The sequence below is a fragment of the Emys orbicularis genome, chromosome 19, assembly GCF_028017835.1.
Source record: "Emys orbicularis isolate rEmyOrb1 chromosome 19, rEmyOrb1.hap1, whole genome shotgun sequence".
Lineage (NCBI taxonomy): Eukaryota > Metazoa > Chordata > Testudines > Emydidae > Emys > Emys orbicularis.
In genome coordinates, this window is record NC_088701.1 from 3,826,236 (window position 1) to 3,841,876 (window position 15,641).

The window sequence follows — 15,641 nt, forward strand, 5'->3', positions numbered from 1 at the left end:
ATCCACCCAGCACAGACTAAACCCCTAAAGTCCTGGGGCCAGAAGGTGCTGGGCTCCCGGCAAATCCCAGAAGAGACAGGACGTCTTTGTTGGTGGTTCTGAAATCTCGGTCAGGAACAGGCCAGCTGTCACAGCTAGCAGGGTGGGCCGCAGCCCTGATTCCGGTCTCTCTTGAAATGCAACTTCGTGCCAAGTTCCTTGCACTGGAAATGTCACACTTCCCATCCCAAAACACTTCGCACAAGCAAAATGAGTCACCAGGAGCATCACACGCAATGCAGCCACCTCTGGGGTGGGACACGACTGCGGTTTAACAGCTGCATAGCAGAACTACATAGAGATAACTTGCCAAAGCTGAAATACAGCCTCTTGTGGGGTGAGGCACGGGGACAGGACAGGGGGTCACTTGCTCAGTGCTGAAATGCAGCCACTTCATGGGTGGGACCTGGCAGCTGCTTAACAGTCAAACAGTGACACTGCACAGAGATTGCTTGCTTAGCACCGAAATGCAGCCTGTTCTGGGGTGGGACATGACAGCTAATTAGCAGGTGCACAGCAAAGAGGACACACGAGGATCACTTGCCCTACGCTGAAACGCAGCCACCTCTGGGGTGGGGCACGGCAGCTATTTAACAGCCGCACAGCGACCCTGCACAGAGATCACTCACTCAGCACTGAAATGCAGCCACCTCTGGGGTCAGGCACAACAACTGTGCTGAAATGCAAGGCTAAAGGCTTCATCGCTGCAGGGCTCCACCTGCCTTGGGAAAACGTCTAGGCCTCACTTGCCAAGGCCCAAACTCCCATGGAAGCCACGAGGCAGGTAGGACCCCCGTCACCCGCCTGACACCTGCGAGGGAGCCAGCCTGCAAGCTGCTCTTGGTGGCAGTGAAAGCTGCCCAGCCCACCTCCCTGCACCCCGGTTGCTGACGCCCAAGCTAATCCCAGCGTAGTGCATTAGCCGGTCACGGGGGCTTTAATGTTTCATGCCCGCTGCTGGTGCCACGATTTCATAAATGGGTCTAATCCCTGCTGTCGCAAGTCCCCTGGCAATGCCCTGAATGGGCTGTTTTGTTCCCCCTGCGGGGCGGTTTGGCAGGACCCATGGAGTAGAAGGGGAAAGCAGACAGGTCCCACTGGAATAATGCATGTGCACCCTCCCGCCTCAATTCGGGCGCAGAAGGCAGACGTGAAACCAAATATCACCCCCCCCCGGGTTGCTTCCTCCCAGGTCCTGATTGGTGGAGTCGCCTCCTGTCCCCCTCCCAGCTGTTCGCTGCCCTAAAGAGCCCGGCGGCCGGCGAGCCGCTGTTAACCCTTCGGCCGCCGGGCGGGGATAACAGCCAGGGCCAGAATGACGCAGACTGGGTCTTAAAGCGGCAGGGGCACTCATGTAGGTCTCCCCCTCTCCTCCAGAAACCGGGGGAGTGGGGGGGCTTGCAGCCCCCTAGCACCAGGATCCCACGCGCGTGGCAAACCTTGCTGGAGCAGCTTGACTGTCCTCGTTCTACAGGTGGGGAAACTGAGGCGGGGGGGGGGGGGAACGACGTGCCTACCGTCATGCATAGAGGTGTTGGCAGAGTTGAAGCCAGGAGTCCTGGCGCCCATCCCTGCAGCCTGCTCTAACCACTAGACCCTATTCCCATCCCTGAGCAGGGAAAGGAACTAAGGAGTTCTGACTCCCAGCCCCCCTCCCTACTCTAACCACTAGCTCCCACTCCCCTGACCCGGGAATAGAACCCAGGAGTCCTGATGCCCAGACCCTTGCTCCGAGACCCCACTCCACACCCACAGCTGGAAAGAGAACCCAGGAGTCCTGACTTTTAACCACACTACTCACCAGAGCCGCCCAGAGGATTCAGGGGGCCTGGGGCAAAGCATTTGTGGGGGCCCCTTCCAGAAAAAAAAAGTTGCAATACTATAGAATACTATATTCTTGTGGGGGCCCCTGTGGGGCCGGGGCAAATTGTCCCACTTACTCCCTCCCCCCCCCCCCCCACGGGTGGCCCTGCTACCCGCCTGTTTTACACAATCCCGCCGCTCCAGCTTTGTGCATCAGCTGAAGGAAGGCAGGAAGTGCTGGTGGCTGGTCTGGTTATTACCTGACTCTCAGTATTTACCTTCCTTTGCAAATGGTTTTACCCTGTAGCCAATGTTCCCTATTAGCTCCACTTCCTTAGCAGCTCTTAGCCGAGAGCAGTCCCCCACAGGGGCACGGATTACCCTGGCCTCTTGGCTTTTCCAGGCAGAAAGCATGGGCTTAGAGCCGCAGCTCTCTGATTTTCCCAGAGCGTGCACCACATCTTATTACACCGATTATTTTCTGGCCATCTCCTTCGGCCGGCTCCCGCCTCCGATCAGCCCGTGACACCAGCCTCCGTCACCTACTGGCTACAATCGTTTTCAACCTGCCCCGCAGGCCCAGATCCTCACAGGGATTTAGGCACCGAATGCCCAGGGCAGTTAAATATTTTCAAGGATCTGGGCCTTCATGCTGGTTCCTCAGCTTCCCCTCGCGCTTGGGAGCCGCTCCCCGTAAACATCTGCCAAGCTACCACATTGTCCGACTTCAAACGCCTCCTTAAAACTCCCCTGACCTGGGATGCCTCCAGAAATCCGGACAAAGGTCAGGCCGCGGGCATGCTGAGACCACCGTGTGTCCGCTGACCGGTACTGAATTGTTTCCTTGTGCTCCCACTGTCTGTCTGTCTGTTTCCATGTGTTATCTCTTGTCTTATAGAGAGATTGGCAGCTCTGGGGGGCAGGGATTGTCTTTGAGTTCTGTGTTTGTACAGCGCCTAGCACAGCGGAGTGCTGAGCCAGGGATGGGGCTCCTAGGAGCTACTGTAATACATCTAGTAAATAATGTACAGCGCCTGGCACAACGGGGTGCTGGGCCATAACTGGGGCTCCTAGGAGCTACCGTAATACACCTAATAAATAATGTACAGCGCCTGGCACCATGGGGTCCTGGGCCGTGACTGGGGTAATACAGATTATGGTGGCAGATCCTTGTGGCATAGAAAGATAACAGTGGGCAGGTATTTCCTTGAATGTTGTTAATTATGTGCATTAAATTTCACCTCCAGAACCCAGCTGAGATCAGGGCTTCACGGTGCAGGGGGCTGCACATCCATATAGGCCTTGTCTTCACTCGGAAGAAAGGTGTGTTCTTGGAGAGGCAGTGTGGCATAGTGGATGGCGTACTAGAGTGGGACTTCCGAGGTGTGGGTTCTGGCCCTGTGAGGTACCCTGGGACAGGTCTGCTCTGTGCCTCAGTTTCCCCATCTGTAAAATGAGGATAATGCTCCTGCTTTCCTTTGTAAAGCACCTTGAGCTCTGCTGACAAGGAGAGCTACGGATTATTTTTGGCTAACACAGGGCAGAGCTAGGGTTTGTAGTTTTCACATGAGTTATCGGGGCAAGGTAAACCCTAGGAAACCCCCATAGTCTCACTCATGTGAAAATTACAAACTGCCATGGATCTGACCTCCTGTTAGCTGACACTGCCCTTATTCCAAGTGAAAATGCACCCACAGGGAGACAGTCAGTGTCCCCTCCCCCAAGCACTGACAATCGAATGAGACCAAGGAAGGATTATGGGGAAACTGAGGCATGGTGCAATGACATGACTCACCCCAAGAATCTGCAGAAGAGCTGGGAATGGAAACCAGCTCTCTTGAGGGCTAGCCTTATCCCCCAAACCAGGCTTCCGCTTCCTCTTCCTCCCCGAGCTCTCTCTTCCTGCAAGTCATCAAGTGGAAATCAAGAAGTAAGCCAGCCCCTCGTGAGCAGCCAGCTCTCTGCAGATCACAGCACACGGGGACCTCAAGAGGAGTGAATTAGGAGTAGCGAGGTTCAGGATAACGAGCTGCTGCTGGGAAGGAGGGACAGAGCCTTTCATGGCTTGTTTGATCCAGCCCTGGCTAGTAGCCAGCATGGTCTGACGGGCTGTTTGCCTGGCCACAGACCACAAGGAAAATGTGGCATGTAGCACAACTGGCTTCCGTTCACGGCAATTGCACCAGGAGGGTTCAAGAGGAAAGGCCTAATGCTGGACTCATTGACACTGGTGTAAATCTGGAGTAACCTCACTGAAGTAAATGGATTTAATCTGGGTTTGTGCTCAGATCAGAATCGGGGCCGGAGACTGACTGGTCCCTTAGCCTGGACTTTCTGAGTCCTAGCAGAGAAACATTGACAGGGCAAGATCAGACTCCACTCTTATAGTGTCCCGCATCCTCCATGGATCTCAAAGCATTTTGCAAAGGAGGGTCGTCAGCACTGGTGTACAGAGGGGGAAACTGAGGCACAGACAGGGAAAGTCACTTGCACAAAGAAAATCAGTAGCAGAGCTGGGCATAGAACCTAGGTGCCCTGACTCATATTCTCCCCTACTTTAGCCACTAGACCCATGCTCCCCCCTACCCAGGATTAAAACCCAGGTGTCCTGGCTCCCCGCAGTGCCTCCCTGTTACTCTAACCTACTAGACCACACTCCACTCGTAGAGCCAGGAATAGAACCCACGTGTCCTAGCTCCCGGCTTTAACCACTAGACCCCACTCTCCTCCTAGAGCTAGGAATAGAACCCAGGAGTCCTGGCTTCTAATCCCCCCCCCACTTTAACTAGATTGCCCTCTCCTCCCAGGGCTGAGAACAAAATCCAGCCCTAAAGACCCCAGTTGCTCACCCATTAGGCCATGCTGCTGCCTCTCAGCCAAACATCCCCGTAGTCCAAGGGAAGCCATCGTCTTTAACACGTTTTGCACCAGCTGCTCTCTGTCTAATGTGCTCAGATGACCCCCTTCCTCCCCCCCCGAGTATCTGACAGTCTTAGAGAAGTGCTATTACACGACACACACACAAACAGAGAAACTGAGGCACAGAGCATCCGTGCCCAAGCAAGGAACTGACTCTTGGTCTCCTGCATCCCAAGCTAGTGCAGTCATCCCTGCTCCGTCGTGCCTATGCTGCCGTACAGTGATAAAAAATACCAGACTGAAGGGCTGGGAAATTGATCTAGTCGCAGGAGAACGATTACCCCCTCTGGCTCTATGGGTCGAGTTCCCCATAAAGAAGAGCGCTAATCCGGGGGCTGCGAGGGGCGGCTGATCTGGGTTTTTACCATTGGAGGCGAGAGCAGGATCCGGCCCCCTGCACTCCAGGAAGCGCCCAAGCCCAGCCCCAAGGGAGAGATCCGATCTAGGCCCAGCCCTGACCTCAGGTGGGTTCAAGAGGCTTATAACTCTAGCTTATTTAAATTCCATTCTGGCCAGGACAGCAGCAGCTTTCTCGCCCAGGAATGTCGCGGGGGGGAGGGAGCGGCCAGGGGCTTCTTGGCAAAGCGGCTGCCTCCGAGTGCCAAGTCGGTTTGCAGGGGCCCTTTGCCCGCTGCCTGGCACGGCTGGCTCCCCTCTGGCCTGGTTGCTGGGGTTAATGGAACCTCCCCCAGCAGGGGGCGCGCTTCCATTAGGAATCCCAACCCGGGCTGTGAGCCTGCGGGAACCTGAGTCAGACACTGGGGGGCAGCAGGGGTCTAGGGGGAGGCAGGTTAGGGGGGGAAAGCAAGTGGTAGAGAAAGTCAAGGCTCCTGGGTTCTACTCCCAGATCTGGGAGTGGGGCCTAGTGGTTAGAGCAGGGGGGCTGGGAATTAGGACTCCTGGGTTCTATCTCCAGTTCTAGGACAGAGTGTGGGCTAGTGGCTAGAGCTGCAGGGACAGCGAATTAGAACTTGTAGGTTCTATCCCAGAATCAGGCGGGCGGGCGGGCTAGCTCTCAGGACACCTGGGTTCTATTCTCATCTCTGCTGTTGATTTACCTTGGGCAAGTCACTTCCTTGTTCTGTGCCTCAGTTTCCCTCTCTATAAAATGGGGATACCAGTGCTTTCCACTCAGAGGTGGGGGTCAAGGCTCCACTCTTTAAGGCTGGCAACGCGCTTTGAGCTGTAAGGAGCCGTGTAAGGACATGGTAATTATTATTGGTGTTTCACGGAGCTCACACGGGAAGTTCCCCCCCCGTGGAGAGAGGTGGCCTGTGATACCGGGAGCCTGAGGTCTAGATCCCAGAGGTCCCGCCTGGGCTTAGAATCGATGAACAGAGTAGCAGGCAATTCCTGGGTTTCTCAGTGGAGAGGCTGTGTTACAAGAGGGAACCGGAGACATGCTCGGATAAAGGGACGGACACACACACAGGGGCGCTAGCCAGCTCTCCAGGCTATGGCCTCGACCGCAAAACCAGCCTTTCTGGCTAACTGCTGCAAGCGTGACCTGCTTTACTCAGGTGAGTAACCTTCATTGAAGCCAATGGGCTACGTATGTGAGCAAAGCTGCACATGGGATCGAGTGGAATCAGGCACGAGGGTAGGCATCAGCTTAATTCGACTCCCTGCTCCGCCATTGACCTTGGGCAACTCGCTTCCCCCCCCCGCCACACCGTGCCTCAGTTTCCCCTCCCACCTTTTGTATATTTAGCATCTGAGCTCTTTGGGGTAGGGATTTTCTCTCACTCTATGTCTGTGCAGCGCCTGGCACAATGGGGGCCCTGATCTCAGTCGGGGTCTGTGCACCTGATGGCTGCAGGTGCATGTGGAAAAGAGAGGGTGGGGCAGGTGTGGGGGTGGCTGAGCTCAGGTGGGCTTGGCAGATCTCCCCTTACCTTGGGCAGGGTCTTTGGGGGCAAGCTCCCCTAGGCTACAGATAGGCCCAGGAGATCCCCAGCTCTCTGGGGCATCCTGGGCCGGTTCCCCTGGGTCAGGAGGGTCAGAGGGTGCCCCTTGAGCCAGGCTGATGCCGCTGGAGCTCTGGGCCAGGCGCGCAGGTGAGCCCCGCCCAGGTGAGAAGGGGGCGGGACCTGCCTGCCTGCCTCAGGTGCGGGAGGAGGGAGGCACCTGCCTTCCCCGGGGTCACATGAGCGAGAGGGAAGGCGGAGCTGGCCAGATCGAAGCCCTGGGAGGGAGCGGACAGAGGGACAGGGCCGGTGAGTGCGGGGAAGGGGCTTGGGGTTCTATGGGGCAGCCCCCACCCAGGGAGCAGGCAGGGCTAAAGAACCCCGCCCCTTTAAGAGAGCCTAGACTTCCCCCCGTTCCACTTAATGCCAGGGGACCCTCCGGGGAGGGGGATCTGCCCCACAGGGAAGTGGGCATCTGCCCCCCTCCCCCACTTGGAATTTGGCTGCTGCTGGTGGAGGCTGGTCTTTGCCTTCCCCCCCCCCACACCTGTGCCTTGGGTCTGGCTTCTCTGGTGCCACAGATCCGGGGGGGGGGATGCCCCCTCCTGGGGTTACCTACACCCACCCCCAGCCTAGGCCCGCCGTGGCCTGGGAGCGGTGACCCAGGCCAGTTCCTGCCCCAGCCCAGGGCAAAGGCGGCCGTCCCTGAGAATCCAGGCGATCGGGTGCCTGGAGTTGATTCATGTTGGAGACCGGGCTTCCTGATCTCTCCGGGTGCTTCCTCCTTCGGGGAGCCCCCCCCCACACCCCGTTTCGGGAGTAGCCCCGGCTGGAGGGTCTGGGGAGGGGGTCGCTCTGGGCGGGGGTGCCACACGCAGGGTTAATGAGCTCTGGGTGACTTTCACTGGGTTTGTGCTTAATCAGCTGGGTTAAAAATTGACCAGCGAGGCCCGGCTGGGCTGGAACCCACAGAGGGAGTCGATATGGAGGGGGGACCCAGGGGCACCCCCATGTCTTTAAAACCACCTCCCTGCCCTGAGATGGACCCAGGGCTTGCATGGGGGGGAGTTGGAGTGGGCTAGGGTGGGGGGCCATCACTAGCCCTGAGTGGCTTGCCATGTTGCTGCAGGGTCTTAGGGGGAGGGGGGGGGGCTGGAGATTTGCCCTTTGGGGGGGCTGGTGGCTCCCGCTGCTGAGGGCCGGAAATAAGGTCCGTGATCTGTGACCTGGGCTCGTGCTTAGGGGGGCAGGAGTCCGGCTGGGGACTGAATGATTTCCCCCTCCCCCATCCCAGGGTCCCCCCCTTCCCAAGGGGGTTGTGTGCCCCCCATTGCCCCGCTTCATACCCAGGTCCCCAACAGACCCTTCCTCCCGCTCTGCCCACGCCCGGGAGCCTCAGTAGAAAGATGGGCCCTGCCCCAGATGTGTGTCCACGCCAGAGAAATGTGGTGTGCCAGCCCCCTCGTGGCCCGCTGGGACCTGCACCCCATGTTCAGTTGCACAGGAGCCCCCAGCTCTTCATCCCCCTGGCCGGGAGGAGGGAGATGGAGAGTGGCCCCGTGGGTGTTACCTTATTATCTGGGTTCCTCTAGTGCCCCCAAAGGCGAGCAGGGCCCTGGTGCGTTGGGTGTGGTGGAGACGCTGTCTCTTGCCATGTAAGCTCTGTGGGGGCAGGGAATCGAAATAGACGAGGGGGGGAAAAAAGAGTTTTCACAGGGCAGCAGGGGAAACTGAGGCACGGGAGAGTGACTGGCTCGAGGAGGCTCAGGGAGTCGGGCAGAACTGGGAGTGGATCCCGGGTCTGACTCACAGGCCTGTGTCTTAGCCACTAAACCGTGCTCCCTAAGCAAGGGTGTGCGGCTTCTAAGCCGCCCCCCTTGATAAATAGCCCCTGGCAAGAGGCAGCCCCGGCCCCAAAGAGCTTGAGGTCTAAATAGGTGGGAGGGGAAACTGAGGCACAGTGAGTTGCCCATGACCATGCTGGGAAGGGAACTCGGCTCTCCTGGTTCCCAGCCCAGAGCCCTAGCCGGGTTCTCTGTAGACCTCGCTAAGCGCTCGGGACTGGTTCAGATGACATGGCTGTTGTGGGTGTATGCAGAGGCCTGTGGCTTATTTGAAATACTGGAGAGCAGCATTTCTGATGGCAACTGGAAGAAATTTGGGTTTGGTTTGTTGGGCCATTTATTAACACATGGGTCGCTCTCTGTCGGGCCTCCCTCTCGCTTGGGCAAGTCCCTTCCCTGCTTGGTGCCTCAGTTTCCCCATCTGTAATACTTGCCTTCCTCCCGGGGTGCTGTGAGGCTGGATTAGGCCAAGGGCTGCATGGTGCTTTGGTACCCTGGCTGCTTGCCCGGAAGATGCAGCAGCTCCTCAAATGTGACTAGGATGAGGATCAGCTGAGAGCAGCAGGGATGGGGAAAGGGTCTGTTCTGTGAAGGCTCCCTGAGCAGGGGCCATGGCAAGTTGGCTACGCCCCACCCCTCCCCTTCGAGCTTTGTCCTGCCTAATTTGGGGAGCCCTGGGTGACAGGAACAGCCTAGGGTGTAAAATCCTCCTCCTGATGAAGACATTTGTATCTCCAAAGGGCTGGATCACTAGAAACTTCATTCCACACACCAAGGAGGTTCCTTCTACCCCCCCCCACACGTTCACTGTGTGCCCCCCTCCTCCCCTCTGTCAGGGACTCTGTGCACCCCATTTCAGGGATCCCCATTCCTCTCAGCCCCCTATACACCCCCTGCCAGGGGCTCTGTGCGCCCCATTCCCCCCCATTATCTCTTGGACTTTCTTTTCATGCCTTCAGCTGGTTCTTTGATCTGGAGCCCTGGTCAAAGCTCAGGGATCTACCCACCAGATGTTGGGGGCTCCGTGTGTCTGCTGTTCTCCCCCACCCCCCACCCCTGCAGTTTTTCTGATCGTCCCCCAAATCAACAGGGTGCTGCCCCTAAATATCCCTGGAAGTTTGGAAGCGACCGGACAGGGCATTGCGAAGTTACTGCATTTCGGACAACGTAGAAGGGCCACCAAGTAGATCTTATGGACTCCTGAGCTTGGCCACTAACGGGTGGCTTTCTAGATACTTTGCACGGCCCCCATCTCGCTACAATCCAGGGTCTTCACAAGCTTTCATAGATTTAGCCTCATGATTCCAGAATTTCTGGGCATGTTCTAAGCACCCCGATTGATTTTTTTTTGGCGGGGGGAGACTGGAAAAGGCAGATTCCGCCAGAGGGAGAGAGGGGAACGTCCGGCCTGCTGAGTGCCCAGTTGCGGCTGCAGATGGAGGAATCTCCCTGGCGGTAGCTGGTCCCAGGCAGCAGCTTAATGAGCTGTGTGCACTCTCGTTGGGTGGGCTGGGTCGGCAGCCCTCTACTTTATCTCGGTGGGGTCCGACCGAGAATGAGGTGGGATCCGCAGCGGGCGAGGTGCTGGACAAAGACAGAATAAGAGACAGTCCCTGCCCCAAAGTGCTTGTCTAAACAGACTCTCTCCACCCCTGCTGGGAGACAGGGCGGTCGCGTTTTCTCTTATTGTACAGATGGGGAAACTGAGGCACAGAGCGGGGCAGTGATTTGCCCAGAGGGTCAGAACTGGGGATAGAGCCCAGGGCTGTCTGCTAGGCTGACATGGTGATGTCTCTTCCAGCTGCGTTGGGGCTGGATTCTATCCCGGAGGCAGCCCCACGAGGAGCAGCGTCACGCTTGCCTAGCGCGGTGCTGAGGGCTGCATCGGCTGAGGCCTAGGCTTGCTAGAGGAGGCAGTGTGGCCTAGCGGACAGAGCCTTGGGTTGGGACACCTGGGTTCTAGGCCCAGCTCTGCCTGCTGGGTGACCCTGGGCAAGCCACTTCCCTGCCTCAGTTTCCCCATCTGTAGCATGGGGGGAATGATTGTGACCTCCCTTGTAAAGCGCTTTGGGATTGGCTGGATAAGAGCCTAGAATTATTTCTGCACATGCCCAGTTCCGTTCTCTCGGACTCCAGCTCCTGGCGCTCCGAGTTCCTAACGTAACCCTTTAGTGACTTCAGTACAACCCCGCCCCCTGCCAAAGGGGCAGTGGGCACCAGGAACTGGCTGAGAGAAATCCTGAGCAACCGAGCTCAGTCCGGGAGGATCCCAGCCAGCCAGCCACCCCGGGGGTGCGCGGAAGCAAACCAACCAACCTCCACAAGAGGTTGTAAACGCTGAGGGGGGGGGGGGGGGCTCCCGAATCCCTTGCTCAAACGACCCCAAATTCGGACCACGGACCCTACCCCGCTCCCCTATGAGGCACAGCAAATTTCACGCCAATCCGAGTAAGTGGACGGATCGTAGAGCACCCAGAAGAGCCGACCTGATGGAGGGGTAGGCTTGGTGGTCTGTGGGTCGAATGGATGCAGAGCTGGGGGAGGGTGTCACTGAGGGGGCAGGGGGGTTACGAGTGGCTTTGACCCCTTTCTCTCTGTCCCTTTGCCAGGTGGTGAAACCCTGGGGGCTGCCCGGTTCCTGGTCATCCCCATCTCCAAGGGCCCCCCACGCCCCCCGACGGGCTGAGGACGCCGGGAAGCAGGAGCCTGTGTGACAGTTGCACCAGCAGGATTGTGATCCCTCCAGGGAAAGGGGGAGTGACCCCCGCACGTCCCCCCCTCCCTCCCAGACACCCGGGGGAGCGATGGCGGGCTACAGTCACCCCTTGCTCCTGGCCGTGGCCCTGCAGTCCCTGTTACAGCCGGCCCTGGGCCAAGGTAGGTGGTGGGTTGTTAAGTGCATCTGCTTCCACACCGGGGGGGAGGGGTGCTGGGAGCCAGGACTCTTGGGTTCTATCTGCAGCTCTGGGTGGGGAGTGGGGTCTAGTGGTTAAACAGCCTGGAGTTCTCTTAACTCCACCACTGATTGAGCGAGTGATTTTTTTCCCTTATGCTCACCCCTTCTCCTTCTTGTTGGTAGGGTCAGAAATCTTATCCTGCTGCTCCAATGGCCCAGGACCGGAAGGAGAATCCCCCTCCCAATAGGCAGTATAGGCCCTATGACACACATATGAGCACTTCTGATTCCATGCAGCAGAGGGCAGCGGTGCCCCCCCACTTCAATAACGTGGATAGAATCATTCACTGGAGCCCGGTGCTAGCAAGATCTGCTGCGGGCAAGTCACCCTGGCAGGAGGCTACAGCTTAGCTTGACTAAAGTTGCTGCTGGGCTGTCGTTAGTTGGGGCAGCCGGAAGGGGGCTTTAGATTCTGGTCACCAGGGACGCGGACGCAGCACCGGGTCAACCCAGCATTGCCTGGGTCGGACCAGAACACAGAGCATTGACCCTTTTGTGTGTTTACCAGCACAGGGGTGATGGGCACAGTTAATCGGCTGCCATGCCCCACCCCAGAGGTGGCTGCATTTCAGCATTGGCTGAGCGATCCCTGCGTAGCGCTGCTGCATGGCTGTTAGCCCGCTGCCCTGTTCTACCCCAGAGGTGGCTGCATTTCTGTGGTAGGAAGAAAGATCTCTGCATGCAATCATTGGGAGAGGGGGGTGTCACCCTTTGGCATGCAAGGCCCGGATTGGCAGGTTTGATTATCTCCCCCCCGCTCCCATTAAATCTTCCACCGTAATACACCTAATAAATAATGTTCGGCACCCACCACAGTGGGGTCCTTGGCCATGATTGGGGCTCTACCGTAATCCATATAATGGAGTTGATGCCTGAAGCCGGTGACTAGATTTTAATGTGGCCAGCATACAACACTGCCGCCCCCCCCCCCCCCCCCGCAGCTTCCCAGGGCAGATCCTGTGGCTCTCAGTCCCCAGATCTCCCCCCCCCCCCACGGCAGTTGCTGCTGCCCCCTTCCCCCCCAGGGCAAACCGCAGGTGTGTTTGTGGAAGGCCCCTTCCCTGTTACGGCTTGATCCCGGCCTGTCCCGGGCCCCGAGCCAGCCCTGGCGGAGAGCCGGGGGATCGGGCGCGGCGGGGCAAGGTGGTTTCAGTTGTCCCGGCGCTGGGTTTCGGAGCCTGACACGGGTGGATCCACACCCTGGAGGGGGTGGGGGAGGGAGAGGCTGGAACAGGGGGGTGAGTCACCTCTGCTGGGGGAATGTCTCTGGGACTGGCTGATCTCTTAGCACACCCCGCCCCCCCCCCCCATCTCTGTTTACAGGTGGAGTCACCTACAAGAGTTTTAAGACCCCCCCCCCCCCTCCCATGCATCAAACAAACAGTTTCAACACCCAGTAACTTACTGCTCTGGGCAAAGGGGGGGAGGGTCCAAATTCCTTATCAAGGACTCCGCCTGCCTTGCAAACTGTATCCAGGCTGCACTGTAAGGGCTAGTGGTTGGAGCAGGGGGCTGGGAGCCAGGGCTCCTGGGTTCCATTCCCAACCCTGGTAGGATCTAGGGCTTGGGGGGCAGGGGGGGGTAGGAGTAGGGGCTGCTGGATTCTCAGCCCTGGGAGGGGAGTGGTTAGAGCAAGAAGTGGGAGCCAGGACTCCTGGGTTCTATCCCCAGCACTGAGAGGAGAGTGGGGTCTAGTGGTTAGAGCAGTGTGTATACTGGGACTCAGGACTCCTGGGTTCTATCCCCAGCTCTGGGAGGAGAGTGGGATTTAGGGGGGGGGGGGGTGCTGAGAGCCAGGACTCCTGGGTTCTATCCCCAGCTCTGGGAGGAGAGTGGGGTCTAGTGGTTAGAGCAGTGTGTATACTGGGACTCAGGACTCCTGGGTTCTATCCCCAGCTCTGGGAGGAGAGTGGGATTTAGAGGGGGGGGGGTGCTGAGAACCAGGACTCCTGGGTTCTATCCCCAGCACTGAGAGGAGAGTGGGGTCTAGTGGTTAGAGCAGTGTGTATACTGGGACTCAGGACTCCTGGGTTCTATCCCCAGCTCTGGGAGGAGAGTGGGATTTAGAGGGGGGGGGGGGGTGCTGAGAGCCAGGACTCCTGGGTTCTATCCCCAGTTCTGCCATTGACTAGCAAAGCGGGGGGGTGGGGGGGGGGGTGACTTGGGACCAGCTCTACCGCCTTGTGCGGGGAGAGTCCTGTGCATACCTGCCACTCCCCCCCCCTCCCCCTCCCCCCCCCCGCTGGATCCCAGAGCTGAGTCGCACCCGGGTCCTGGGAAGGGCTCCAGCCCCTCCCAGCTGCCTGTTCAGGCCTGACCTGCTCTCTAGGTTGCAATGCACAACTGCCCTGGAGCTGGGAGCATGGGCTGAAGGCCAGGCTGGGGACTGGGCAGGGCAGGATGGAGCGGAGAGGTGCACCCTGGGAGTTGTAGTTCCCTTCCTGCGTAATGGCAAGGCAGGGGAAGGGAGCGGCTGGCGTGTTGCTTACAGACTGGAAGCAGAGTCCCGGGCCCTGGGAGGCTGGATGGTGCATGGGGGAGCGGGGATGAGCCCAGGGGGGCAGTTGAGTTGTACCATCGATATTGGGCGGACCTGCTGGGAGCAGGGCTAGTGGTTAGAGCTGGGAATCGGGGCTTCTGGGTTCTGTCCCCAGTCCTGGCAGGGAAGTGGGGGTGAGTGGTTAGAGCAGGGTGGGCTGGGAGTCAGGACACCTGGGTTCTGTCCCCAGCCCTGGCAGGGGTGTGTGGGGGGGTCTAGTGGTTAGAGCTGGGGGGGGGGAGAGCTGGGTTGCATGAGCATAGTAGGGGCTGGCTTGTGTGCACTACTGCCCCCTGCTGGGCAGGGAATACCATCACAGCTCCCCAGGTGGTAGCGTGGGCTGGTGGTTGATGGTTTTCTCTTGCTGAGCTGAGCTCCTGGGGGGCAGCGTCAGGCCAGGTTGCTGTCGGGGTAGCAGGCGAACCGCGGTTTATGCTGGAAGTGACACTGTCTGCTTGGTGAAGGGTCCCCCCCGGGGTGGTGCTAGGGGGGGCGCTGTGCTGCAGGGAGTGGGCCAGGGGGCGCTGTCAGTGCTGACCCCAATGCCCCACTGTGGCACTAGGGGGTGCTGTGTTACAGGGAGCAGGGGCTGGGCTCGGTAGGGGGCGCTGTCCCGTTGAGGTCATTAAAGGTCACTCCATATGGCACTTTTCCAAGAATTGCGGTGGTGATAATTTAGGGAGGATGTGAGAGCTCACTTGGATAACCCCAGGCTGCTGCCTCCCTAAATAACCTTCCCCCTGCCCTGGTGCACTTGAAACTGGGAATCTCCTTCACTTCCTGTCCTAAACTATTGTCTTGCTCTGCGGTGGCTAACCAGCTGCCACACCCCACCCCAGAGGTGGCTGCATGTTGGTTCTGGTGCCTGCGTAGCATCAGTGCCATGGTTGAGCTCTCTGATCGCGGGGGTGGGGGGGTGGGCACTCCAGCAGAGGCCTCCTAACAGCTAAGCCTCCTATCGCACCCCCTTGCCGTACCCCTCCCCACGCTAAGCTCCGTTCTCTTTATTCTTCTTTTAAATCAAGTCACGAACGGGAGCACCGCAACACCCACATCCGCATCGGGGCTCACAGTAAGTAGGCGTGGGGGGGGGGGGGGGGCGGATCAGCTGTGTGTGTTTGGGGGGGGGGTTATCCCAGCATGCACTGGGGAGAGAGACTTGAGTGGAACTGGGCCGGAAGCTTGGAGATATTGTACAGGGTGTGTGTGTGGGGGGGGGGGTCCAATTTGGGAAGGGGGGGATCTGGGGCAGGAGGCTTAGCTCCCTACCACCTCCTCTGGGGAGCCCCTGTCTTTACCTCCCACACTCTTGGTTGGCTCCTGGTGTAAACCCCCCCCCCCCCACGGCACCTCTCTGCCCCCCACGCCCACGGGGAGCTGGGCAGGGCATGATTCTGGTTCCGTCTCACTCTCTCCCCCCCCCCCGGCAGGAGTCGGAGCGGCTGGCGGCCATCATTGTCCCCTCCCTAGTCGGGGGTCTCCTGCTTATTGGACTCGTGATCTTTGGGGCGCTCAAGGTGCGGGAGAGGCGGCAGACGGAGGGCACCTACCGGCCCAGCAACGAGGAGCAGGTGGGTGCTCGGGTGGTGACGAACGCTAACCTCCAACTGCCCCCCGAGGAGCGGCTGATCTGA

General features: G+C 58.8%; 1 protein-coding gene across 1 annotated transcript; it reads left to right on the forward strand.

Annotated features, from left to right (window-relative positions):
* The first annotated feature begins 10,619 nt into the window (after positions 1 to 10,619).
* On the forward strand, positions 10,620 to 15,641 carry CRB3 (crumbs cell polarity complex component 3). The gene is made up of 4 exons (XM_065419626.1): positions 10,620 to 10,672; positions 11,259 to 11,389; positions 15,033 to 15,079; positions 15,438 to 15,641. Exons 1-4 carry the CDS (start codon positions 10,620 to 10,622, stop codon positions 15,639 to 15,641), a joined length of 435 nt encoding a protein of 144 aa, XP_065275698.1.